The sequence below is a fragment of the Fundulus heteroclitus genome, chromosome 12, assembly GCF_011125445.2.
Source record: "Fundulus heteroclitus isolate FHET01 chromosome 12, MU-UCD_Fhet_4.1, whole genome shotgun sequence".
NCBI classification, from domain to species: domain Eukaryota; kingdom Metazoa; phylum Chordata; class Actinopteri; order Cyprinodontiformes; family Fundulidae; genus Fundulus; species Fundulus heteroclitus.
Window position 1 is genome coordinate 16,569,254 of NC_046372.1, and position 27,377 is coordinate 16,596,630.

At 39.9% G+C, this 27,377-nt stretch overlaps 1 protein-coding gene across 2 annotated transcripts in view; it reads left to right on the forward strand.

Annotated features, from left to right (window-relative positions):
* col27a1b (collagen, type XXVII, alpha 1b) overlaps positions 1-27,377 on the forward strand; it is a 126,158-nt gene that overhangs the window by 42,464 nt on the left and 56,317 nt on the right. For both annotated transcript variants that reach the window (XM_036144091.1, XM_036144092.1), the window contains 14 exons: positions 4,459-4,503; positions 6,973-7,026; positions 8,537-8,581; positions 11,138-11,191; positions 12,690-12,734; positions 16,080-16,133; positions 18,496-18,540; positions 18,878-18,931; positions 19,119-19,163; positions 19,406-19,459; positions 26,383-26,436; positions 26,963-27,016; positions 27,135-27,188; positions 27,264-27,317. In XM_036144091.1, coding sequence (XP_035999984.1) covers positions 4,459-4,503; positions 6,973-7,026; positions 8,537-8,581; positions 11,138-11,191; positions 12,690-12,734; positions 16,080-16,133; positions 18,496-18,540; positions 18,878-18,931; positions 19,119-19,163; positions 19,406-19,459; positions 26,383-26,436; positions 26,963-27,016; positions 27,135-27,188; positions 27,264-27,317 — 711 coding nt within the window. The remainder of the gene's footprint in view (positions 1-4,458; positions 4,504-6,972; positions 7,027-8,536; positions 8,582-11,137; positions 11,192-12,689; positions 12,735-16,079; positions 16,134-18,495; positions 18,541-18,877; positions 18,932-19,118; positions 19,164-19,405; positions 19,460-26,382; positions 26,437-26,962; positions 27,017-27,134; positions 27,189-27,263; positions 27,318-27,377) is intronic.

Below are 27,377 nucleotides of genomic sequence, written 5' to 3' on the forward strand. Positions count from 1 at the left end.
ACTTGTTAATATTTATCATGTTGGCAGATCTTCCCACCCTAGATGTGGATCTCTCACTGTTTCAGAAATAAAAAGGTCACCATTCTTCCCTTCTCATCCATCTGTTTCTGGGGATGAGACCTTAAATTGCTGTAATTTCACGACTGAAAAATAGTGCTTTTTTTTTTTTAAATCTCTCAGTTCTTGCAGAGAAAGTAAGCCCCCCCCCCCCCAGAAAAAAGTGAAATAAAAAAAAGATGTGGAGCTCTGCAGCTCTTGTAGCCAAGAGGCACATGGTAACCTAACCCTGCTTTGAACTTCGCCGCAACTTCATCCCTGACCTGTTCGCCGTGTTCCTCGGCCTCCATGATGCTGTTTGCTTGCTAATGATATCTGACAGGACTCCGAGGCCTCCACCGAACAGCTGGATTTATGCTGAGATTAAATTACAAAAAGGTATTCTGTATTCGCTAATTAGATAACTTCTTTCAGCCTTTTCGTTACAGCGCCACTGCAAGTCATCTGTGTACCTCTGAAGGCAGCTGTTTGCATCAAATTGGATTTAAGGGATCAGAGAAAATTGGGCTGGATACAAATTCACAACCGCCTTTTTAGATTTTTACTCAAATGCAAATGAAAACCATGCAACATTTTGCTTCCACTTCACAATGATGGATCACTTTGTGTTCATCTATCTAAAAAACAAAAAACAAAAAAAAAACCTGAAGCTTGTAGTTGTTATGTGACAAAAATATGTATAAGTAAAAGCAGTAGGACCCATTTTCACTACAATACAACCTATTCTTCCCTTTTTTCTCTCGGTACTGAATGTTTCCAGTGCTTTTTTTCCTCTTTTTTTGACTCACCTTTGCTGCAAAATATTCTTCATTTTCTGTCACAAAAATGCTTTCAAGGTTTTCAAATACAGAGGTGAAATAGGGGGACTGTCTGAAATCTAACTAAAGTGATTAAAATACACTCTGTCTGATATTTTAACACAAAGACTGTGTGAAATGAGTTGTAAGCTCTTTTTATAAATTCCTATATATATTTTATAAATATACAGTTCCTTGTTTTGGCCTTGCAATTCCATTTCAGTGGATTAAGGTGCCTCTTTTCTTTTGGGGATCAAGGAGAGACGGTCCTGCAGCTGTCTAAATGGGCCCACAACAGCCCAACTCAAGGACTCCTTTTGAGAGGGGCACCTTATCCTTGTCATAAGAAAAAGGAAAGCCAAGTGGGATTGGAACTTTTTGATACTCTTAGCAAATGCTTTGAGTATGTTTGCATTGTTAATTGCTCGGATCACGTGTTATTGATGCATTTTTTTTTTTGGCTGAATATAATTTTTTAGTGAGTAACTGAAATTAAAAGTAATTTTTATCTTATTATTATGATACATTGACCTGCCCGGAGGATTTTCCTCTGCCTGTCAGTCTCACACTGCTTTACCTTCTGACCTGCCTCTGTTTCCAACAATATTAACTTTCCCTGTGAGGTCAATTTGTTTTCTAAGCAGACTTACCTCTCAATCAGCGCCATTCTACTGTAAAAGACTGAGACAAGCATATGGAGTGAATAAAAGTATGTGGTGTGAGGGTTTTAGGGCTTCATGGCCTTCTATAAGCATACTATGTATGCCCAACATATGCTTCCTCTTCGACGAGGCACTTGGCAGCAAACGCAGCCGACTAGAACAGCTTGCAGCTTATATAAACTACCCTGCATGTGGCGTGTCTGCTGAATGTGATGAATGGGATCAGCTGAGTAAACACTGATATAGTTCATCATTTAGATCAGCTGGTGGACTGACATATGGGCTAAACCTGACTTTATGGCTCGTCTGGAATGACGCCACGATCCGTTCAAAACTTCCCTAAAATGCTGAATGTGTTTGACCCCATAGATGCTAAACGATGTGCAAAACGCATCCTTTCCAGTCTGCTCTGCTGCAAAGCCAGTGAGACATATATTTTGTTATCTCTGCCTGGGTAGCGCGGTCCATAGGTCTCTCAACAGATAGCAGCGTGCTGCCCAAATCGCCCTGATGTATGGGGATATTTTTCAACTGTGTGTTAAAGGGGCGCAATATCAGGAAAACATGCAAAATGTTATACTGTGGGTGAATGCTGAAAGGATGATGTGACTGGCGATAAATACAAAGTATTAGTACTAATATAAGTACTGAACTAATGGTTGTTTGTCTCTGTGTTGCCCTGCAACAGACTGGCAACCTGTCCAGGGTGTACCCCGCCTCTCGTCCACTGAATTCTGGGGCCAGGCACCAGCACCCCTAGTGACCACATGAGGGATTAAGCGAGTCAGAAAATGGATGGATGGATGGATAATAATGATATATAATAATAATAATAATAATAATAATAATAATAATAATAATAATAATAATAATTAATAATAATAATAATAATAATAATAATAATAATAGCTTAGAAGGGGGGACCTTTTTGCTGCCTTGCAGAAAAAAAGGTCCTTGGTTCTGATCCTGGCCTGGGGTCTTTTTCCATTGAGTGTGCATGTTATCTACAGGTATATGATTTTGGGGTTCTAGGGTCTACCCCACCTCTCCCGTAATGACCACTGGACCCTGCATGGATGCACTGCTGGATGCAATAATAAAGGCTTAACAGAACATCTTGCAGCTCATTTAAATCATTCACTGCGGAATTAAAAACAAAAGCACCAGCTAATATTGTATTGTAATCGAGAGAATGAATAAAAGGCACTCATGGTGAGCTAATACTGCAGTCCAAGCAGTACATCGATGTAGGTGATATTAGAATGACAGTATCTTGTGCAGCCCTGCTGTGCTTATGCCTTTAAGAATAAATGTATATTCATGCCTATCTTGCAACTTTTCCTGGACTGCCCCCCCCCCTCCTCCCAACATTTTACGTCCAAATTATGTATAAAACATGCAAAGTATGGAATATGCTTCATTGTATCGCCAGCGAACACCTTAAAAAAAATTAACCAACAAAAAAGGCAGATATATGTTTTGCAGTGTGTCACGCTGAAACCCGGTTTAGAACAGCAGCGCTTAGGGGAGCTTATCTTTCAAGCGTTGAAATTAAACTGCAAAACAAATAAGCTCCTCTAATGGTCAGGGCTCACGTCCGACAAACCCTGTTACAAATTTTTAAACTCATTTGCATTTCTCTAACGTTTGCATTGGCTGTCCCCGACTGAGTCGAGCACTATTTAAGACTATACAGTCCACCACCAGCACTTCCACGTATCTCACAGGACATTCACATAAGAGCGGTTCAATGTAATCCTCATTAGTACACCCCACTGACAGGAGTGTGTGCTTTGTATGACATTATTGTTTACACCGATACCATTTTTCCAGCCTTTCGCCGCCTGTTGTTTACCCGATGCGCTGCCGACAGGCTGACACAGCTGGCAGCTAATGACTTCATACTTGAGAGGACAGCCTTGTTCATTCCTCAGAGATAATTTCACATCTCTATCTTTGCCACTGCGAGCCTTGATTGGGAGAAGATTAATATGTTTTATAACCAGCTGGTAGACTCATTGGGGATCGCAGGGTGTGAAGATGACCATTAAACATCCTTCTGGGTGTCAGGTGTTGCTGCCTAATTGGTTTACTGGCTTTATTAATTTTAAATAGAGAGCAGAGGTGGCGGTCATTAAGCAAACGCAAAGCCAATAGCTGAGCTGCTACAAATAAATAGTCGGGATAATTCTTGTGTGCGAATGGAAAACTACGGCTTTGTTCGGGGCTGCACGGTCAGCACTGCTGATAAGTGGTCTATTAGTTGAGCAGCTGTTAGATTTGTCTTACCTGAGCAGTCCTGTAAATGTATTTCTCCTTATTTTATTAAACTATTTGCTAGCAGACAAAGCAAAGTTCTCATTTTGTGTGTGGAAAACTTTATTTCGTCGCATACAGTGGCTGGGGCACTAATGAACATAAACACTTGAATGTGTTGCATCACAGGCTGTATAATACAGCAATCACACATCATATAGAAAAGGAAGCATGATGATACACTACAGGGGCCAATAAAAAGTCTGTTATTATTAAATGTATATTTGGGTACAGAAAAGAATATATACTTAGCTCCTGAATTGATTTTAGATGCACCTCTGCAATTTAAATGAATAATTAGGGAAACTCCAGATCTCTGGTTTGATTGGCTACTTCGCTGAGGGATTAAGGAAAACACAACTGGACTTCTTCAAGAAGTTTTGCCTTTATGAAACAGGAGAAGAAGTCCAATTACCTTCTTCTTAAGCGCTTTGGATTATATTGTCCTCCACACCAGCATATGGCTTATTCTGGCAAGCATCATCATGTTGAAATGATTGTTAAAAGTGTTTCTACTTGCAAGATATGGCTTTATTGTGCTTCAAAGTAGATTTGTAAAATAAAAAAAAATAAAAAAAGATGTATCAGACTTGCAAAACCTGAACTATTTATTTTCCAATCAACAGGGACTAAAAGGCTATTCTGGTCCTTCCGGTCTTCCAGGCGAACCTGTGAGTACTCTCCCTTTCAGGAATCAAGCTTTAGCTAAATGAACGGCAAACGTGTATCAAAGGTTTTAGTTTGAATGTGTGTTCACCTATGTATCTAGGTCTTTGCAGCTCTTTTATTTATTTTTTATTTTTTTCAGATTTATTTCTCAGTTGAATGAGGCATTATTCTACCCCAGAAAGAGAAAGTTGTGATATAAAAAAATTAACTTTTCTGTGAAACAACAGTACACTGTTATTTATGAAAACCAAAATAAAAACAAAAGTGAGATTAGACAAAAAGTTGTATGTACTTTGTAGATATTTGCCAGAATTGTGAAGAGATTTCTGGCTGCGGTGCAAGTAACTTTCATTACTCCTTCTCCTCTTCTGACTATACTCTGAGTCCAAACTTAGTGTAATCTTTCTTTTAAGGAATGTGCCATGTCACAACCAAAAAAGGAAAAAACTGCACTTTTTCAACAAATGGATATATTTTAGTTTGAATCCACATGTCAAACCTTAAAAAATCCAAAGTTCCTAAAAAAACAAATTCTGTATGCCCTGCCTGTTTAATTATGTGTTTTTTTTTTTTGTTTTTTTTTTTTAAATACAGTATGTTAATAAACTCTTGACTACCCCAGTTCTGGGTCGCTGTGGAATAAATTACATGTGATCCAGAACCTGTGGATCTGGGACAGTGTGTAAGGTCGGAGGATTTGGAGCTGTACAGAGAAGCAGCAACATGCAGGGATTTGTAGCAAGGCAGGGGAATTTTTTAATTAATGCAAAACTGGACTGGGAGCCAACTACAGTGAATAAGGATTGGCCAGATGTGCCGGGGTCATCTGAGTCAGGCCGGATTCTGAAGATGTTTGAAAGGTGCAGCAGATGCTCACGGGAAAAAGGAAAAGGCGAAATAAAAAAACTTAACATGAATCTTTGAGACCAATACAGAACACAGCTTGTACGCTCCTTGAATTTAAAGGTTCTTTTCCAGAACCTACAAGTTACTTTGAGGTACAAAGTCTGTATGAGGAAATGACTTTAAACATGATCTTCTGTAGAATTTAGAGGCGACTTTTCTGTATACAGGCTGCATTCACGATCTGCTGTTAAATCACCAACTTTAGACTTCTTTTTTCCAGCGAATAAGTCTTTTGTGGTATAAATGTCATGCTACTTCTTCTATTTGATACGTCAGAAATTCTGTGCCTCTTGATGCATGAGTTCTCCCATTTTAAAAGGGCATTCAAACTACAGAGACATACTGTAAATGTTGCCAGTGTATGTCATAAATGTGGTTAGCTGTAAGCATACTGTAAGAACAGCCTATAATTTGTGGCATGCCTTCGCTTATTAACGTTGTTTAGATTTCCTTGTAAACAATATGTAATATTAAACTCGTCTCTCAGAGGGATGCTTTTACTTTGGTCTGGCCACAAGGAGGGAATGACGCACACGTTCAGCTGTGCATTGATGAGATTAAACGTATGAAAGCCAAACTGTTCCCACAGTCGCCGCGCCAGTAAGCGACTTGACCGCCGTGCAATCTCACTTGCTGTCAGATTAAATAGTCTGAGTGGCAAACGTTGTTGTGGCGCCTCGTAGAGAGCATTGGCTTTACCAAACAAAAGGCCTTTATTGAAAATCTGGGCGAGTTGAACGTTTTTATACGCGCAACTGACAGACGTTACTACATAACTACAGTGTTTATACTGCACAAACGGAACTAAATATAAGTCAGATTTTCTTGAGATTAGTGTATTTGTCCTTACTTTGAGCAGGCTAATACGATGATCTGCCAATGGAATGAGTATTTTGACCCCTAAAATAAGATAATTAGATATACTGCCCTCTAAACAAGATGATGGAGATAAGTTGTTCCTATTTTCAGTGCAAGAATCTTATTCCATTGGTAAATCATCTTATTTATGTGCTCAGATCAAGGACAAATACAGTAATTTCAAGAAAATTCTACTCATTTATAGTTTCGTTTTTGCCTTGTATTTTCAACCACTTTTACTTCTGCCTTTCCTTGTCCATCATTGATCAATGCAAAAACGGAACTAAAAATAAGTAACATTTTCTTAAAATTAGTGTATCTGTCCTTGATTTGAGCAGGTAAATAAGATGATCTGCCAATAGAATAAGATTTGTGCACTTAAAATAGGAACAACTCATCTCCATCATCTTATTTCAAGTGCAGGATGTCTAATTATCTTAATTTAGGGGTCAAAATACTCATTCCATTGGCAAATGATCATATTTACCTGCTCAGATCAAGGACAAAAACACTATGTTTAAGAACATTTTGCTTATTTTTAGATCTGTTTTTGCAGTGGATGCAGCTGTGAAAGAAGCTACCTGCACGTGAAACGTGTTTTTCCAGGAACATGCTGGCTCCGTCTCCCAATCAGCTACTTCTTGTCGTTTCCCCACCTTGATCCTTGTCCTCCTCTTCTGATTTCTGTGCTGTCTTTGTTTCCACAGGGTGAGCAGGGAGATGATGGAAGCCCCGGGGCCAAAGGCTATCCTGGCAGGCAGGTGCAGTAACTCTAGTGTTGCGGTGCTGATTGAGCAGGGCCAAGCACACCCACGCGCAAGCGCACACACCCGTGTTTTCACCGCTTACTGAGAACCATGTCTTGATGTCCATTGACTTCCATTCATTTTCAACCCTTCCACGGCCTTAGCCTGACCGTAACCGTAAACTGTAAACCTATCCGTTACCATAACATACCTAACCCTGACCTAATTGACACTTTACTCCTAGCCTAAAAGAAAAAATTAGGACCAAATAAAAGTTGTCACTTTACATTAAAGTCCTCACTTTGGTGTTAGAATGTGAAAAATATGTTCACTCTGAGCCATAAGTACAAGTACAATCACACACACACACACACACACACACACACACACACACACACACACACACACACACACACACACACACACACACACACACACACACACACACACACACACACACGCATTGTAAAAAGGAGCAACAAATATGAATTTACAACTTTATAAGCGTGTAAGACATACCTTTCTGTCAGACTGATAAAAAATAAGGGTAAATACGTGGAAATCATCGAAATAGTAATATTTGAAGGTATTGCTTGGTCAAATCAAAACAAAGTATTGACATCATTCTCTCACATCAAAACAAATAGTAATCAAAGCAGCTCTGAAGGAATGCTTTCCAGCATTTAAATGAAAGGAAAAACAGGTCAGTGCAAAAAGTGTCGTATTAAATCTCACTTTGGAAACTCCCGGACTCATTAGTAATAATGTCAAAGGTCTACAAAGCAAGCGCTACCCTGACGGAGCGAAAGCAATAAAAGTGTGACTAATGCAACAGGTCTCTGGGCACAAATAGGCTTCCTCTGTCCTTCCGAATTGTGGGCGTCATCCCTTATTCCACTTCTTGGTAAAGTCTTTAACATAAGTAGTCAAAGCGTTACGGCTCTGCAGCTCCCTTTTTTTTTTTTACTTTTAGAGCCTGTTCCTTCTCAGCTTTAAGCAATATTAAAGCGTTAAAGAAAGTGCAGGATGACTGCTCACTTATTTCCAATCCTTAAGTGTTAAGGATGTGATGGGGTTCAGGCGCAAGTCGCTGTGCTTTCTGCTTCAGCGAGCTTTCTATGTCAGAACTCAGATTCATGTAGACGCTCGGTGATGTGTAATGGATTAGGTTTTAGCACCCCCTACCATTCGAAGATTATGAATCACTGCGGCTTTGTGGTCGTCAAGATGATGCTTTCTGCTGAGGAAAGTTGTACTGAGCTCAGTCTCGATAGTTTTAGCTGCAGGGAGAGAATTGTTGGATTACATTTGCGTATTTCTGGGCTAATAATGCCGAAAAGGTTTTAATCCTGGAAATATAGTCAGCATCCTTATCAGATTTTTTTATTTTATTTTGAAGGCTTAAGTTCTTATTTTCACCTGTTCCCAGGCACGATTCTTTGCACCATATTTTGTTTTCACTACAACAGGTGAAGCTCTTTCGCTGTTTGCAATGACAAAGATGTTTTATCGTCCTCTACTTTAGGGTTTTCCTGGCCCGGTAGGAAGAACAGGACCGAAAGGTGTCAGTGTGAGTAGATACTGAAAAGGTTTTCTAGTGTTGTTTTTGTTTTTTTTCCTTCAATACAGCCCATTTGATTGTTTGTTTCATCTGCATCTTAAATGTCACCGCAATGCTAATGACTATATAATTTGTTGTTTGTACTTTATGCCATTGTTATGCCTCGTATAAATAAACTGTAAAATGTCTACTGCAAGCCAATTTACCCAGTGTAGCTACATAAAACCTACAGACTGATAAACAACATTTACAATGATTTATAAAAGGATTCACATCACTTGAACTTTTTATTTTTTATTTTACAGTTTTTCTTCATTATATGTGATAGTACAACAAAAATTGGTGAAGATTCATAAAGTAGAAGGAACAGAATACATGTTTTTTTTCAGACCCTACAATTAAAAACCCCAAAACATGTTTTTGCAGATTATATAAAATATCCCTAATTAAAGTCAGAGGGCTTTTCGGAGAGCACTGTTTAACAAACGGCATGAATACCGAGGAACACACCAGACAGGTCAGGCATAAAGTGGCTGAGTAGTTAAAGGAAGGGTTGAGCTGCAAAACAATATCCCAACAGTTTAAGTGTTTCCAAGAGCTGTGTTCAATCCATTATCTGAAAATGGAAGGAGCCTGGCACAGCTGCAAGCCCGCTGAAATGAAACCGAGAGACCGTGTAAGAGCAGCATTAAAAAGAGGCAGCCAAGAGGCCAAGGTTAATTCTGGGGGACCTGCAGACATCCACAGCTCAGGTGGGAGAATCATTACGACTGTTATCCGCTCGCTCCACAAATTGGGCATTTAGGGAAGAGCGACCGTTGAAGATAGTCCCTAAGTCTTATTTGCTGTTTGCCTGGAGAACCAAACACATGGAAGAAGATGCTCGAGTCAGAGAAAACTAAAAAGGGCCTTTTTCTGCAACATTCAAAACGCTGGGTGGGGCAGAAAACTGCACATCACCTGAATTATTCCTTTTAAGAGGTGGAATATTGTAGCAACAGCATTATTCTGTGCGATTGCTTTCTTTACAGCTGGTCAGAACTAAATACAGGACCAGTCTAAAAGAAAAACCCGTTGAGGCCACGGAAACCTCTGAGACTGGAGTGGAGGTGCACCTTCTAACAGGACGGTGAAGCCGAATGTGAAGCAAGAGATGAAATGGAACAGTTCAGATCAGAGTGTCGATGTGTTAGAGTAGCCCAGTCGGAGAGTTGCCTCCAATCTAAGAGACTTGAAAACTGCTGTTTTTCATCCAGTCTGCTTTAGCTTGAGGTAGTTTTCAGAGAAAAATGGGCAAAAGTTTCAAACTCTAGATGTGAGAAACTGATAGAGACGTACACAAGATTTCTAGGCAAGGCAAGGCAAATCTTTTTGTATAGCAAAGTGCTTTACGTGATTGAAATGTAGGAAATTAAAAACAGAATAAAAGCAAGTTGGAATACAATGTCGAAAATGAAAATAAAACATGGGAAAATGGAAACTAGAAGTAAATATTAAAAGCAGTTGGACTACAGAGTTGAACTAATGATGTTTCAGTAATACAGTTTAACTAGAACAGTCGAAGGCAATCCTACACAAATGTGTTTTTAATCTTGATTTAAAGGAACTCAGGCTTTCAGCACTTTTACAGTTTTCTGGAACTTTGTTCCAGATCAGTGGAGCATAGGAACTAAATGCTGATTCTCCATGTTTGGTTCTGGTTCTGGTTCTGGTTCTGCAGAGTAGGCTGGAGCCAGAAGACCTTATTGGTCTGGAGGGTTGATACACTGATAACAAGTCTGTGATGTATTTAGGTGCTAAGCCATTCAGGGATTTATAGAGTAACAGAAGTATTTTAAAGTCTATTCTCTGAGATACAGGGAGCCAGTGGAAGGACTTTAGAACTGGGGTGATGTTCTCTACTTTCTTAGTCTTAGTGAGGATTCTTCGTTTAGTGCTGACACTGGGGTAAGGGGGTGGGGGGGGGGTCTGAATGTAAATGTGAGAAAGTCTGCAGCACTTTGTGTTGTTTTGTCATATAAACACACATATGACAAAACAACACAAAAACTGGATACACAAAAGTCGTGATTGTAATGTTACAAAATGTGCAAAACTTCAAGGGTGTGAATACTTATGCATCACTGAATTTGACATTCTGAATTCTGAGTAATAATAACGCATCGGCTTGGGTGCATACCCTCTATTCTTTGAGGCTTTAAATTGAATGCCGGTACCATTTCTGCTTTCCTGCTGATTAGGTTTGGCACAAAGATCTTCAGAGATCCCTGACGCGAGGGTATGTGCCCTTGGACTACATCGTGGAAGCTAGCACCATGCAGTCCATGGGCATATACACTTACCTCAAGGCCTGGCTCCTCAAGACTTCAACCTGTAACAGAGACCCGGCCGACCCGTAACAGATGGCAGAGAAATCTCACATCTCACTGTCCTGAACAATGTCACCTATCTTTTCCTCACTCTCATTCCGCTTTTTTTTATCATCCTATTTCTTTTTTTCCATTTATGGTTTTTTTTTCCCCCTCCTCCCCATTTCTCTCTTCCATCTTTTCTTCATCTCTCCAGGGTCACATTGGCATCCCAGGGCTTTTTGGCTTTCCTGGTCCCGATGGGGAGCGAGTAAGTATTAGTGGCTGTAAGAGTGTCTTGCCTGCAGGGTTGCATTGTGGCAGTCCACCGGCCAGATGATAGAATAGAAATACATTTCATTGTTTTCAGTAATGAGACACTTCAGGCAGATTTTTACCAAACCGCTTTTCTTTAACGAGTGTTTGGATCAGGTCTCACGCCACATCCCACATGCAGTCATGGATAATGTTTGAGTGTAGAAAATCGTTCTAAATTTACAGAAACCCGGCTATAAATCAAACCCCCACCAACCTCTAAGCCATTAAATCAAAACGAAGGACTTTGCTGACCTTTACCACCGTTTCTAACTTCACCAGATGGGGGGTGATGACACAATTACTGAAAGCAGCAGCAATTTCTTTTTTGAGATCATTTTGACAACTATGGATACCTGTTAGTTTTTAATATTTGTAGTTTTTAGGTAGGTGATTAAGGCTACGTTCACACTACAGCCTGAAGTGACCCAATTCCGATTTTTTAGCCCATATGCGACCTGTATCTGATCTTTTTCATGACAGTCTGAACAACACAGATCGCATTTTTTCAAATGTGACCCAGGCCACTTGGATATGTGGTCCTGAATCCGATACGTATCTGATCTTTTCAAATGTGACCTGTGTCTGTACGGCCAGGTCGCATTTATCCGACCTGTACGTCACCGATACTCGACAAACGTCACTATTCTGCGTCCTGTTATGCAGAAGCGGGAAGAAAGACAACACCCATAGCGGACTACAATGAGGAAAGAAGTCAATGGAGGGAAAGCTCCGGCTAGAAAATAAATTAATGACCGCAAAATGTGCACCAGCATTATAATCCATGTTTACTTCCACAAACACTGAGGACGCTTGCTACTTGGGACGTCATCGCGTCCTCGGGTGCACATGCGGGACACTTCGGTTGAACGCATTCAGTTCACACAGGAGATCTCATACAAGTCGCATATATTTGGAAATGTGAACGACCACGCAAAAAAATCCGATTTCACAAAAAAATCGGAATTGAGCATTAAGACCTGCAGTGTGAACGTAGCCTAAGGTTCATGTAGAAAGCGCCTTTCACAGACGCAAAGTCACAAAGCCTTTTGCAGGAAAATAAAATCTAAGATGTACATAAAAAGTACATGTAAAAAGTACAAATTCAGGACATAAAAGCCCGGTGAAACAAAGCGGCTCTCGATTGGTTTTTAAAGATCTCTAGAAAGTCAGCAAAGCCAAGCTGCAGTGGGAAACCGAGAGTTTAGGAGCCACAGACTGAAAGGCTCTGTCCCCCCTTAGTTCTCAGCCTTGTGCGAGGAACATCCAAAAGGTTCTGGGCTCGATTTGAATACTGCGAGGAGCAGAGTGTTCAGTTGAAAGCTGACACAGATGTGTTGCAAATTTGCTTTTGTAATATAAAAGCACAGGACTACAGGTTTATATAATATGCAGATTCTTCATTCTCATTGGCCCCTGAGGTCCTCACGCTCTGATTTCCGTCTCATTTACAGGGAATTCCTGGTGTGCATGGGAAGAAGGGCAAGATGGGTAGGCCGGTAAAGTTTTCTCTCAACATACTCTTCATTGTTAAGGCAGCCTCGTGGCGGCGACTCTGTTCGTGATCTATGGGATGTAACTAATGAAATGATACTGCAAAGACTTTCAAAAGACCATTCCTTAGGCAAACGCTTTGATCTTAAATCCCTTTTGGCTTTTCAGATAAATATGTAGAAAATCTGTCCTGAGCAGCATAGCGTTGCAGTTGCCGTGTTGTGGGGAATGTGTGTGTTTTTGAGGAGTCATAGCTGCTCGCAATATATAAACCTCTTCAACCTTTTCACATTTTCTCACATTAGAACCACAGACCTCAATATATTTTAATGGGATTGTGTTTGCTAGACCAACACAAAGTAATCAATAATTCTGGAGTAGAAAGAAAATGATGCTAATATAACTCTGTGGCCTGCATCTGTATTCAGCCCTCTTTACTCTGACGCCCCAGAAACAAATTCAATGCAATCTTCAGAAGTCACCTAATTGCTTTCAAACCCCGTTTTTTTCTTTCCATATTACAAAGAAAAAAAAATCACATAAATACTGTTATATTTTTACTTTATATCTGTACACTGTGAATGCTGCAACCAGGTGCAAATCCCTTCATTAAGCACACAATCATGCCCAAATAAAGCGGATTCTAATTCTGAAGTTGCTAATTCTGCTTTGCAACCTTCAAAAGTCACCTTGCTGCATTCAGACCCTTTTGCCTTGGTAGCCTTAAACAAAATTAAGTGCAATCTTTAGAAGCTGCAACTTGTATTCAGAGTCTTTTGTTAGATACCGCTAAATGAAATGCAGTGCATCCTTCAGAGGTCCCCTCGTCGTATTCAGCCCCCTTTATTCCCAGAACCTTAAGTGAAACGCATTTCAACCTTCAGGGGTCGCCTGGCGTGTAAACAGGGAAAACCTGAGTGTAGTGCAGCTCCTCTATGAAGATTCCAGGTGTATTTGCTCTGTTTGCATGGATGTCTACTGTGAATAGCTTCCCGAATGATATTGGATCATGATGGTTCCTGTGTCTGCCGTGCATCACAGTTCCTGCGGAGTGTCAGGAATAACTTGTCCAGTTTTAATGGGATTGCTTTTCTGCGGCTGGCCCTAATTAGGAAACGTTGTATTTTTTAACAGCGTGCTGATTACTGGGCTTGTACTGCTTTAAACAGATATGGTAATGGGATGTGTGACTCGTGGGTTTGGCCCTCTGGAGGCTTTACCCACAGAAAAAGGGAGTCTGACGTCATCGGCGCCTGGAAGCAAACTTCCCATCATTCCAGGTTAACACGGGAAAAAAAAAAAAACACTTATTGGCTCATGGACTGGAGTAGAAAGGGGAAACTTCCCATGCTCTGTCTGATCGTACGTGATTGCTAAATATTATTACATAATTATGGTCTGAGACATATCCTGAGATTGAAAAGTATAAGTGTAATTTCCAAGCCATGAGCAAGCCATTTCTTTTCCCCTGCAGTAAAAAGTGAAGACAGCGATTTTCTTTCTCTATCCTGACTCAGTAGCAAAGTGGAAGAGAAAAGAGATCAAAATGGGAAGCAGCGAAATGTGCTTTTAGAAGATGTGCGGTAGGGAGTTTCCAACTGATTTTCTTGCTGCATATGAATCTTCTTGCAACCCTATTTTTAGTCAGAATCATTACTTAAGAAGGTAACTTTGAATGTGCTACGCAAGAGCATTCATACCCATCAAACTTTTCCACGCTCTTGCTTTACGATCACAAACTTGAATTTGTTTTATGGATTTTTCATGTGGTGCACAAAAAGTGCCAAACTGAAAAGTATCATGAAAATTCACTTTCTTTTCAACTGTAAGCCTGACAAGTTTCCATTCATCGTTGAACTTTGTCTTCAGCTCCTCTTCATCCATGTTTAGCATCACCGTCCTGCTGTAAGGTGAACCTCCGCCTTAGTCTCAGGTCAGATTGTCTGCCAGGATTTCCTTGCATTGCGTGCAATCCATCTTCCCATCAACCCTTACTAATTTCCTTTGCCTTGGTGAATAAAAACGTCCCCACAGCATGATGCTGCCACTTCCTCTGTGTGTTTTTGATCGGTTTTTCAGGATGATCAGCCATGGTAGTTTTTTTCTGACACACATAGCTTACTTTTGCATGTAGGCAAAAAAGAACATCTTCTTCCACATCTTTGTTATGCCCCCCCCCCCCCACTACCCCTCATTGGTTGTTACAAAATGCAAATCTGATATTTAAGGCTTTCTTTTATAACAGTAGTTTATTTTTGCCTCTATAAAAGTGAGATTTATAGAGTGCAAGATTTATAGTTTTCCTGCCAACAGTTTATCTCGGCAAATCCTCCAAAGCTACGCCGGGGGTCTTGGCTGAATCTTTGATCAATGCTATTTTTTGCCAGTCAATTTCGTTCAGTGAAGTTGGACGTTGTTGTCTTAGTAGCGTATTGTTTTATGACCTAATCCTGGATTAATCTGACCGTTGGTCCTCATGCATTTACAGAACATCAGTTCTCAAATATGTGCAACTTAATGTTTGTCCATCACACAAAATCCTTGGTTCCCAAGTGGTAAAATGTAAAAAAAAAAAAAAAAAAAACTTTGAGCCAAAACCTTTTCTTTCCAAGCATAGTTGTGACTGTGATACTACCGATTTAACTCATCATTAACTTCTCCAAAGGTGTAATGAAGCAGCTATGGCATTCTCAAAAATCGTCCTTCAGTCTGCAGACTGAGAATGAGAGAGATCTATGGGTTTTTTTTCCTGGCCATCTGTCATTTTTCTCCTCACAGCACTCACTTTCTGTAGCACAGTATTGATCCGTTATGTGTGGCAGGTTGCATGTTGACCTTGGCATGCTGACAGGCACACGGTGAGCGCGTGGCCTTGTGGCTGTTTTACACACTTCTTGTTCGGTTTCTATTGTAGAAGTCTGAGGACCGTGCAGCATTTAAAAAATAAAGTAAAAGTAAAAGAAAAAAAAAGTACTGTCAGCAGTTTCTAGTCCAAAGCAGCTTTATTCAGCCATATAGCCAAGTCCGGGGAGGGTTTTGCTTCAAGGGCTGTACGCACACATAGACACTCGTCACTTGAAGATAATCAGCCGCAGCATTTCCTTACGGTCCCCCAAGAATGAAAGCGCTGGGAGAATGTTTAATGGGATTTGCTCGGCTTGACTGTGCAAACTTGTTTTTTGGGAGCCACTTTGTTGATCCCCAGCGTTTGGTGTGATCACTTGCCTGGCAAATCATGTGATATTTGAATATGGTTAGTATTCAAATTAACAATCTGAGCGTGTAAACATTACTAAGTTACCCTGTTCCCTTCGTGGTTAGCTAACCATTTTGCTCGCGTGTGTTTTCAGGGCTTTCCAGGTGACCTTGGAGAACGGGGACCTCCTGGACCTGATGGGAACCCAGTAAGTGGAACTTTATTAAGATTAAACATAATTTTCAAGCCAATAAAATTACACATGAAAGAGATTTGATTGATTTCCCCAACTGGTGAATACCTGGTACTTTATAGCAAACTTTATGCAAAAATATATATATTTTTTATCACTTTCACTTTACTGTAAATTAACTGCTGCATCCTTTCTGGGAGATGCCGAATAATGGATTCTGAGTGTTCTTGCATATTCCATCACAGCAGGACTCTTTCAGTCTGATACAAGCAGGACCATACGGCAATTCCCTGCAGTTGTTCCACTCACCCATCATGATCCATGTTGATGTGAGGGCAGCAGCAGCAGTTTGACTCACCGCTCCTCTTTCCGTATTTTGACCCTAACTGCTTGTGACTGACAGGGTCAGTGTTAGATTAAAGATTGGCTGACCTCCAACAGTCTGCTGCAGTCTACTATTCCTCTCCCTGCAGTGGGAAGAGGGGATTTTCCATTTGGCCTGATTCATGTTGTTTCATTCAGAGACCCAAGGAGGCGACAGGAAGGCCACGCTGTACTGTGCCGTGTCCTCCATCTCTCCCCTATATGAGATGTTTAGAATGGATGGAGGCAGGGCATGTGGGTTTAGGTCCTTTTGACAACAAGCCACTCTGATTCAGGGGCCAAATCACTCCCTTGCAAAGCTAAACGTGGTCTGGGTAGAGCTCTGCGAGATTTTTAGAGTTGAAAAAAAAACAGCATTTATCAAAGGAAATGTAAAACATAACCATGTAAGGGACAAATTTAGAACCACATACACGATAAAAAGAAAATACGCCCTCTTTGAATTCAAGGATTTTGAGCTTAAGGACATGATCAAATTGATTTAATCTTTGCCAGCTTCTTAATTATTTACATGCAACTTCAAGTCAAGAACAAGAAACAACTCTTTCCACACCATGAGTAGCCAAAATAAAAAAGCTGTATAAAAAATAAGCATATCGTTTTTTGCTTCCACAGTATTTAATTAGGGGAAATAGCGGCGAAGGGCTGCTGTTCAAATAGGACTGTGCATAAAAATCTATACTAATATTAATATTGATGTTTTTAAAAAACAATTTAATATCGATATTCTGGCTTTCAATATTGATTTACCACTCAACCCCTAGGGGGCATAATTACAGCGCGGCATTACTGTTCACAGCGAGGAAGTGCAAGTGAGATAATTTTGCGGAATGGCCGACAGGATTTTAGAAGCGCCTTCGTCCATAAAATCCGCCGTTTGGGCACATTTCTGGTTTCTATGATACGTTAAATACATTGAACCTGTTTCTTGTTAATATATCAGTGTTCAATAAATTGAACATAAATATAATATTTGGCTGGTTTTGTTGATTGAATGAATGCATTAATTTGATAAATATTGATATTAGAGTGAAATCAAATCAAACTGAGCTACATATCGAGAATCGTATTGTATCGTGAGCTACGTATCGAGAATCGTATTGAATCGGCTCATCCTAGATGAGCCCTGTATTCGAATGACAACATAATCTGATAATCAGCTAGTGTGATCGGCTCTTTAAAAGCCAGGAGGAAGAGTGGTTCTTTAAACGTTTGGCTGTGGGACTCATGTTTCACAGTTGTATCTGAATAAACTCCAACACATGGAACTATGTAATTTAGACAGAGGACACCAAAGTAGAAACGCTTGGCCACAGTACACATCGTAATTGCCAAAACACCAAATCCAGCATCTCGACACAAACACATCACACCGACTCTAAAGCACAGAACAGGGAGGGTAATGATTTGGGCTTGTTTTGCAGCCAAAGGACCTGGGGACTTATAAGTCATGAAGGACCAGTCAGATTTGAAGCCATCCGTCCAGCATCTAAAGCTGGTTAAAACTGGATCATCAACAGCAAAAAGACCCGAGAGCCCAACCTGATTGAAATGTTGTGTTGGCACCTTAAGAATAGGAATTAATGTCTGCCAATAATAATCAACGGAAGCAATGTTCAGAAGAGTGGGCCAAAGATTCCCCCTTAACGACTTGAGAGACAGATTAAATACTATGAAAAATGACTTCTTCGAGTAGCTGCTGCTAAAGGCAGTTGCACAAACCTTTGAATTGAGTTCATCACAGGGCTCATTTGCAGCTTTTCCGTTTTGGCCACATCTTTGGTTAATCATTAATAGCCTAATGGAATCTGCTGTGTAGCTTTTTACAATTGAGGTTAGATTTGAATCATTTGAAATCCTTGTAAACACTGGCATTTTTTTTTATTAGGTCCTGATACATACTACCTTACAAATGAAAGTGGTGTTTTTCCCCTTTCCTCATGAACGGCTACACTTATCTTTGTTGTATCTTATCTCCTGCTTCTTGTTTCAGGGTGAGCTGGGAGCTCCTGGTCCAGGTGGAGTCAATGGCCTTATTGTAAGTGATGTTGTTGTTTTTTTTGTGAGTGTAACTGATCTGTTGAAAATACTTTATTTTCTCACATATTCTGTCTGCATTGGGAAGAAAAAGGCATTTGAGGGTAATAGCAGGAATGTGCAACTACATTAATATGTGCTTATGTCTTTAATTAAAAAAAAAGAAAAAAATCAAGAGAACGAATGCTTCTGCAAAAAAAACAAAAAAAAAACATCGTCAGTCACATAATTTAAGCAGATTTGGTTTCTGAGATATTTGTAAAGATTCTATGAAAGTTTGCATTTTTATAATAATACAGATGGTGAACATTTTGTTTAGAATGTGGTGTTGATTGCAGGGAGACATGGGGCCGGGTGGCATGATGGGTTTACCAGGACTTCCAGGACTCAAGGTAAACCTTAAGGTTTTCCATTTGTTTCTCTTTTTGGCTGTATTTAAAACTGATCCTATATCCATTTGGTGTAGTTGATTGAACGGGTGGTAATCCCAGATACAGCGGATCAGTTTAGATCAAAATCTAAGGTTTGTTAATGAATGAATGAATTTATCTTCATTTTATATTTGATTCTGCTTTCAAGGGAGTACCTGGAAATTCAGGGGATGCAGGACTGAAAGGTGATAAGGTGATCTGCATATGTCCTTCTCATAATATTATTGTTTTAAGAAATGTTTGAGGTGATAAAATATGAATATAAATGTAAATTACTGGATTCTGCTCAAACGGAACTGTGAGAAAGTTCTGTCATTTATACCTTGTTTAACCAAGAACTAGTTGCACAGAAATTGTAAATAGTTTTTTTTAATTTTTATTTTGGGAATAATCTGTTCATAATATTGATTCCTCAATATTCCTCCTTTATTAAAGGGTGATGTTGGCTTCAGCGGAGAACAGGGAGAGAGTGGATTCCAAGGGGACAAGGTAATGGTCTACTGATCAGGCCACAAAGTTGATCATCTGAATGAAGCAGATCAATGTTTCAGTGACTTTTCATGTTCTTTCTCCAGTTAAATCAACAGCTTGTGTGTCAAGGACAATAGTTTGGTTTTCTTCATGGTTATTTAGCAGATCCGAGCTTTAACCCTATATGGAATTGCTGAAGGGTGCTTATTGCATGAGAGTTTCTTGTTAGGTCCACAGCTTTTGTGGATCTGGAGAAGGCTTATGAAAGTCTCCCTCTTTTTATTTTGTGAGGGGTGGTGTGGAAGTGTGGGCTACCTGTTCTGCTTTTAAGGACTAGTCAGTACCGTTATACCCAGAAAAAGAGCAGTGTCCACATTCTGAACTTGACTCTGCCATGGCTGTCCCTTGTCTGTGGTGTTCATGGATGGGATCTCTAGGCATAGTCATAGAGAGAGAGGGATTCAGAAACCTCATGGTCTCATTTTTTGCCTAGAGCAGATTATTTGCTTCTGTTGACTTTGTCTGTCGATCTACTGGGATAATAGTCTAGGAGAATAGCGCTACTTTAGAGCAAAAGCTGCACGGAACATAAATGCTGCAGACGTTGTGTCTGCAAGTCTCATTTCCACTCGGAACGTACCTGCGTCAAGCATAAAGCAACCTTAAGAGTAGCTCCTACCACTTTGGGGTTCAATCTTTGGCTTGAGTTGAGGAGTGGAAGTATCTTGATGTCTTGGGTAATGGTGGACTGGAACTGGAGATGGACAGGTGCCTTTGGGTGTTGCCTGCAGTAATGTGATCACTGCCCTGGTCTATTGTGATTCATTCGGTAAGGCGGACTTCCTGTTTGCGGTAAGGCGTATTACGTCACTTCCTGTTGTTGCTGTGTGAACGACGGAGCTTTGCTCCAGGCTCTCTCGCTTTTTATCTTTAAACCTCTTTGCTGTAACATCTGTTTCCAAACATAAGCACTTTTAAAACATTGTCTGTGGCTGCTCATCACGTTTGGGAACTCCTCGTGTTTCACACGGTTTGTTCTTTGGCGTGATAATAGGGCGTTAGCCTAGCTTTAGCCTAGCGTTAGCCTAGCGCTAGCCAAGCCTTAGCCTCATAATGGCTTCTCCGGCTCTGACTAAGTCTCCTATCTGCTGCTCTCTGTGTCAGATGTTCAGTTATTCCTCTGCCTCCTTTAGTGATGATGGTACATGTAATAAATGTAGTGTTTTTGTAGCTTTGGAGGCGAGGGTGTCAGAATTGGAGACCCGGCTCCGTGCTGTTGAAAAACCAGCTGATAGCCGCTCTTTTGCTAGCGCGGAGCCGCATAGAGTAACTTCACGTAGCGAACCTAAAGCAGTAGCACCCAGCCAGCCTGGTAACCAGGCTGGCTGGGTGACAGTTCGTAGGAAGCATAGCTCTAGATTACAGACCCCAGATCACCACCAACCCATCTGCGTTTCTAATAAATTTTCCCCTCTGAGCGACAATCTCGCCGAGGAGCCGACCTTAATTATTGGCAGCTCCATAATGAGAAATGTGGCACTAAAGAAACCAGGGACCATAGTTAAATGCCTACCAGGGGCCAGAACAGGCGACATAGAATCCTACCTAAAACTACTGGCTAAGGATAAGCGTAAATACCGCAAAATTGTTATTCACGCTGGCGGTAATGACACCCGGTCACGCCGATCAGAGGTCACCAAAGTTGGTGTTGCTTCGGTTTGTGAGTTTGCTAAAACTATGTCGGACTCTGTAATTTTCTCTGGTCCCCTGCCTGATCTGACCAGTGATGACATGTTTAGCCGCATGTCATCATTCAACCGCTGGTTGTCTAGGTGGTGTCCAGAAAACGACGTGGGCTACATTGATAACTGGAGAACTTTCTGGGGAAAACCTGGTCTGATCCGGAGAGACGGCATCCATCCTACTTTGGAGGGTGCTGCTCTTCTTTCTAGGAATCTGGCCGGATTTATTAGTTCTCCTAAATGCTGACAACCCAGGGTCCAGACCAGGAAGCAGAGCCGTAGTTTAACACACCTCTCTGCAGCTTCTGTACTGTTACCCACCCATTATCCTATTGAGACGGTGTCTTTCCCACGGCCAAAACTTAACAGATCAAAAACTGATCTAAAAGGAACAAATCATAAAAACCTAATAAAAATCAATATGGTTCACCTTGAACCTAAAAATAAAATAATAAAATGTGGTCTATTAAATATAAGGTCTCTCCCTCCAAAGACTTTGTTAGTTAATGAATTGATTTCTGATAATCAGATTGATTTGTTTTGTCTCACAGAAACCTGGCTACAAGAGGACTACGTTAGTATAAATGAGTCAACCCCCTCCAGTTATTCAAATTTCCACATTCCCAGATCTGTGGGAAGAGGAGGAGGAGTGGCAACTATCTTTCAGTCTGATTTATTAATTAGTCCCAGGCCAACTAATAATTACAGTTCTTTTGAACATTTAACCCTCAGTTTCCCTCATCCAAACTGCAAAGCAATAAAACCTCTTCTGTTTGTTGTTTTGTATCGTCCACCAGGCCCTTACACTCAGTTTTTGGATGAGTTGTCAGATTTCTTATCTGATTTGGTGTTAAATACTGATAAGGTTATTATAGTGGGTGATTTTAACATCCATGTTGACACTGAATGTGATAACCTTAGTGTAGCCTTTAAAACTATCCTAGATTCAATTGGTTTTGTTCAAAATGTGCATAAACCGACGCACTCTCGGCTCCATACTTTAGACCTTGTTCTGACATATGGCATTGATTGTGAAGAATTAACAGTATTCTCTCACAACCCTGTCCTGTCTGATCATTTTTTAATAACATTTGAGTTTAATCTAAATGAATTCTCCACCCCCAAAAGAGGGTTCCATTATAGTAGATTTTTATCGGATAATGCTGTATCAAAACTTAAAGAGTCTGTCCCCTTCTTAATATCCTCAGTATTGCAGAAATGCCCTGTAGATGGCAGCATTGCTGTTTCTTCCCATTCACAAATCGATACCTTTGCTAAGAATGTGACTTCCTCATTGCGTTCTGCATTAGACAATGTAGCTCCCTTGAAAAAGAAGGTGATTAATCACAGGAAGCTGGCTCCTTGGTTTAATTCAGAGCTGCGTTCCTTGAAGCACAATGTTAGGAAATTGGAGAGAAAATGGCGCTCTACACACCAAGAGGAATCCTACTTAATCTGGAGGGACAGACTATTGTTGTATAACAAGACCCTCCGCAGAGTTAGAGTAGCATATTTTTCATCATTAATTGAAGAGAATAAAAATAATCCTAGATTTCTCTTTAGTACAGTTGCCAAACTTACCCAGAGCCACAGCTCTGTTGATCCATCCATTCCCTTAGCTCTTAGTAGTAATGATTTTATGGGATTCTTCATAAATAAAATTGATGCCATTAAAAATAAAATAATTGGCATCCTCCCAAACATGATTACCTCGTCCTCAGTAAGTGAGGCAGCATTGGAGGAATCTTTAGAATCTGCGCAGTGTTTGAACTGTTTAGAAGCAGTAGAGCTTTCTGAGCTATCTAAAATTTTAGCTTCATCTAAACCTTCTACCTGTATGTTAGACCCAATCCCAACCAAGTTGTTTAAGGAGATATTCCCTTTGATCAGTGGCACTATTTTAGACATGATTAATCTATCCTTAGTAAATGGATATGTACCACAGGTTTTGAAAGTAGCTGTTATTAAACCTTTACTTAAGAAACCTTCTCTTGATCAAGATGAGTTAGTAAATTACAGACCTATATCTAATCTTCTTTTCTTATCTAAAATTCTTGAGAAAGTAGTTGCTAATCAACTTTGTGAACATTTACAAAGTAATGACCTACTTGAGGAGTTTCAGTCAGGCTTCAGAGCTCATCATAGCACTGAAACAGCTTTGGTGAAGGTCACTAATGATATTCTCATGGCCTCAGATAATGGACTTGTGTCTATACTTGTCCTGTTAGATCTCAGTGCTGCGTTTGATACAGTTGATCACAATATTCTCCTACAAAGACTTGAACATACTGTAGGGATTAAGGGGAAAGCATTAGGCTGGTTTAAATCTTATCTGTCAGACAGATTCCAATTTGTTCATGTTAATAATAAATCTTCCTCAAACTCTAGGGTCACCTGTGGAGTACCACAGGGTTCAGTCCTTGGACCAATTCTCTTTACTATATATATGCTTCCGATTGGCAAAATTATCAGACAGCATGGGATTAATTTCCACTGTTATGCTGATGATACTCAGCTATATTTATCCATAAATCCTGATGAATCCAATCAATTACTTCGACTGCAGTCATGTCTTGATGACATCAAAAGCTGGATGACTTTAAATTTCCTGCATCTAAATTCTGACAAGACCGAAGTTTTAATCTTTGGGCCAGAGTCCTCAAAAAATAAACTTCTTAACCAATCACTTAATCTGGGTGGCATTAACCTGGCCTCTGGTAATAAAGTAAAAAATCTTGGTGTTATTTTTGACCAAGACATGTCATTTAAATCCCATATTAAACAGGTTTCCAGAGTTTCCTTTTTTCACCTCCGGAATATCGCCAAAATTAGAAACATTCTGTCCAGGAGTGATGCTGAAAAACTGGTCCATGCATTTGTTACTTCAAGGCTGGACTATTGTAATTCTTTACTATCAGGAAGTCCACAAAATGCAGTTCAAAGCCTTCAGCTGATCCAAAATGCTGCAGCAAGAGTTCTGATGAAAATCAACAAGAGGGATCATATTTCTCCAATTTTAGCTTCCCTTCATTGGCTTCCTGTTAAATCAAGAATAGAATTTAAAATTCTTCTTCTAACGTATAAAGCCCTTAATAATCAAGCTCCATCATATATCAGAGCTCTGATTACCCCGTATGTTCCTAACAGAGCACTTCGCTCTCAGACTGCAGGTCTGCTGGTGGTTCCTAGAGTCTCTAAAAGTAGAATGGGAGGCAGATCCTTTAGCTATCAGGCTCCTCTCCTGTGGAACCAACTCCCAGTTTTGGTCCGTGAGGCAGACACCCTGTCTACTTTTAAGACTAGGCTTAAAACTTTTCTTTTTGACAAAAATTATAACTAGTGACTCATGTTACTCTCAGCTAGTTTTACTGCTATAGGCTTAGGTTACTGGAGTATATCAGGATCTAATTTTCTCACTATATTGAGTTCTACTGTTCTTCAATTATGCATTATGTGTTGTCATTTCTGCTTTAACTTTCTGTTCTCTCTCTTTTCTCTTCATAGTAGGTACACCTGGTCTGGCGTTCTGTTAACTTTGACATCATCCAGAGAAGACGACTCACCTGCTACTACCATCTAATGTAGAACAGATTACTGGATCAATGTGTGCTTCTGTGCTTTTTTGTTTCTCTTGTTGTGTCTCTGTTCTGTCTTCTGTAACCCCAGTCGGTCGAGGCAGATGACCGTTCATACTGAGCCCGGTTCTGCCGGAGGTTTTTTTTCCCGTTAATGGGTGGTTTTTCTTCCCACTGTCGCTTCATGCTTGCTCAGTATGAGGGATTGCAGCAAAGCCATGTACAATGCAGATGACTCTTCCTGTCGCTCTACGGTTCCCCAGGAGTGAATGCTGCTTGTCGGGACTTTGATGCAATCAACTGGTTTCCTTATATAGGAAATTTTTGACCAATCTGTATAATCTGACCCAATCTGTATAATATGATTGAAGTTGACTTTGTAAAGTGCCTTGAGATGACATGTTTCATGATTTGGCGCTATATAAATAAAATTGAATTGAATTGAATTGAATTGAATAAAGTAAATATCTTACTTACTAATCTATTCACCTTATAGACTGTGGGGTAGGGCCAAAACCGCAGCAGGGACTTATATATCCTTTCTGGCCTGGGAGTGCCTTGGGATCCCCCAGGAGAAGCTAGAGAGTGACGCTTTGAAAAGGAATGTCCATGAAGTGATCTTGGACAAATAGAAGTCAACTGATGGATTAATGGTTTTATATGTCATCTCTGACACCATTTGTGTGTTTTTGTCCATCTGCATTGAAGGCCTAGAATACAGTTACTTGTATTAAAAGTTTTCCCTTTGTTACCATTTTTTTACAAAGTTTATGCACTGAAATAATTTGTACACTGTAAAATGTCTTGCAGATGAAACTTTATAACATATAATGTCCCAAGAATGCATTTCATCATCTGCTAACAACAACAACAACCACAAAATAATAATAATAATAATAATAATAATAATAATAATAATAATAATAATAATAATAATAATAATAATAATAATAATAATAATAATAATAATAATTTCAGAGTAGTTTGTCACCAGTGGTTCTCTGGGTGGTTGCAGTTGCAGCTGCCTTTAAATCATTAACAACCCTGTAGAGGTAGGCAGATCCCTCCCCCTTCTGATGATCCTCCTCACCTCATGGTGCAGGATCCTGCATGGTGATTCAGACTGCGGGTGATTGATTAACATTTTATGTTTTTTTTCATTTCCAAATTATCCCTAGGAATAGTTGTGTGCCTCATAGCCAATATTCTTGTTAATTGTCTTGTAGCCCATTCCAGCCTGATCCAGATCTACTAGTCCCTGACGTTGCATCTTTTGACAGCTTGTTGAAATGGGAGAAACCGATTCAGTGGAGCTGCATCCTTTGTAACACTTGTAATGAAAAGATGGGTTTATTTTCTGGATTTTATCATTGCTAGTCTGTCTCTTCAAATAAATATACACTATCATTCAAAAGTTAAGATTGTTAATTTATTTTTAATAAGAATAAACTTCAAAAACCAGGCAAGTGACCAAATACCTCTTTTTCCCCAAAAACGCAGAACAGCTCTTCAGAAGTGCTGCATATTCCTTTATTTTTTCATTGTTTGCTTTGATACACTTTCTGTTGTTGTTCTTGTTTGTTTAATGATATTGTTTTCAGAGAATTTGAACTTTATGTTGCAGGGCAGCCGAGGCTCTCCTGGGTTACCTGGTCCTCGTGGAAAACCTGGACCGCAGGTATTTTCTGTACATCCATGAAACGCGACTAGCAGAGGGAAAAAAACAGAAAATCAAGGCAAACCAAAGAAGTCTTGGTAGTCCATTTTGTATATAATTTGACAGTGGAAATGCCTATGATCAACATTATATCTTTATACAGGACTTAATAACCAATTATTATTAATGAATATGTCTACAGCCAAAGATAGTTCCATCTTTTCTGCCTAAAAACAAGCTTTGTCAAATTAAAGTTTTTAGGTGGTTGCAGGACAAAACAGAAGGGCTATATTATATATTTTATTTAAGTAACATTTAAAAGCTTCATGATCTTGTATTTGTGATCAAGCATCCAAACTATCAGTGATGCTAAACCACTGGAAAATATAATCATGAAACAAGAAAGGTGCGGTCTCTTGATGCTGCACAATGTGAAGCTAAAAAACTTGTTTATAATCCTGTTATCTGCACAGCTTAATTTTATTTGAATATACAGTTTGAGTGACTGTGTCCTCAGGTATGGATTGCTTTATTTGACATTTCATAGGGAAAACCTGGAGAAAAAGGCCCTGATGGCATGCCTGGTCCACTTGGCCCAGAGGTAGATTTCGCTTATTTCCTATTTCTATAAGGAATAGGTAAATCAATTTCATGTAGTATTTGTCACTACACGGCTGTTTGGTTATAAAGCTGTGGTTAATTTTCTTTGATTTTCACAGGGCTTCCCAGGTGATATTGGCCCCCCAGGACAAAATGGGCCTGAGGGACCAAAGGTTAGTAAAAACAAACAAACTCCTTTCCAGCAGAGGGCAAGAAGTGAATTTATGCAGTCAGTGTTTCCTCCACAGGGAAAGCAAGGGACAGGAGGTTCGCCAGGTCCAGCAGGAACACCTGGACTTCAGGTGGGGTAACTTTTGCTCGTTTATGAAACGCACTAAATATGTGTGAAATGTATTTTCCTT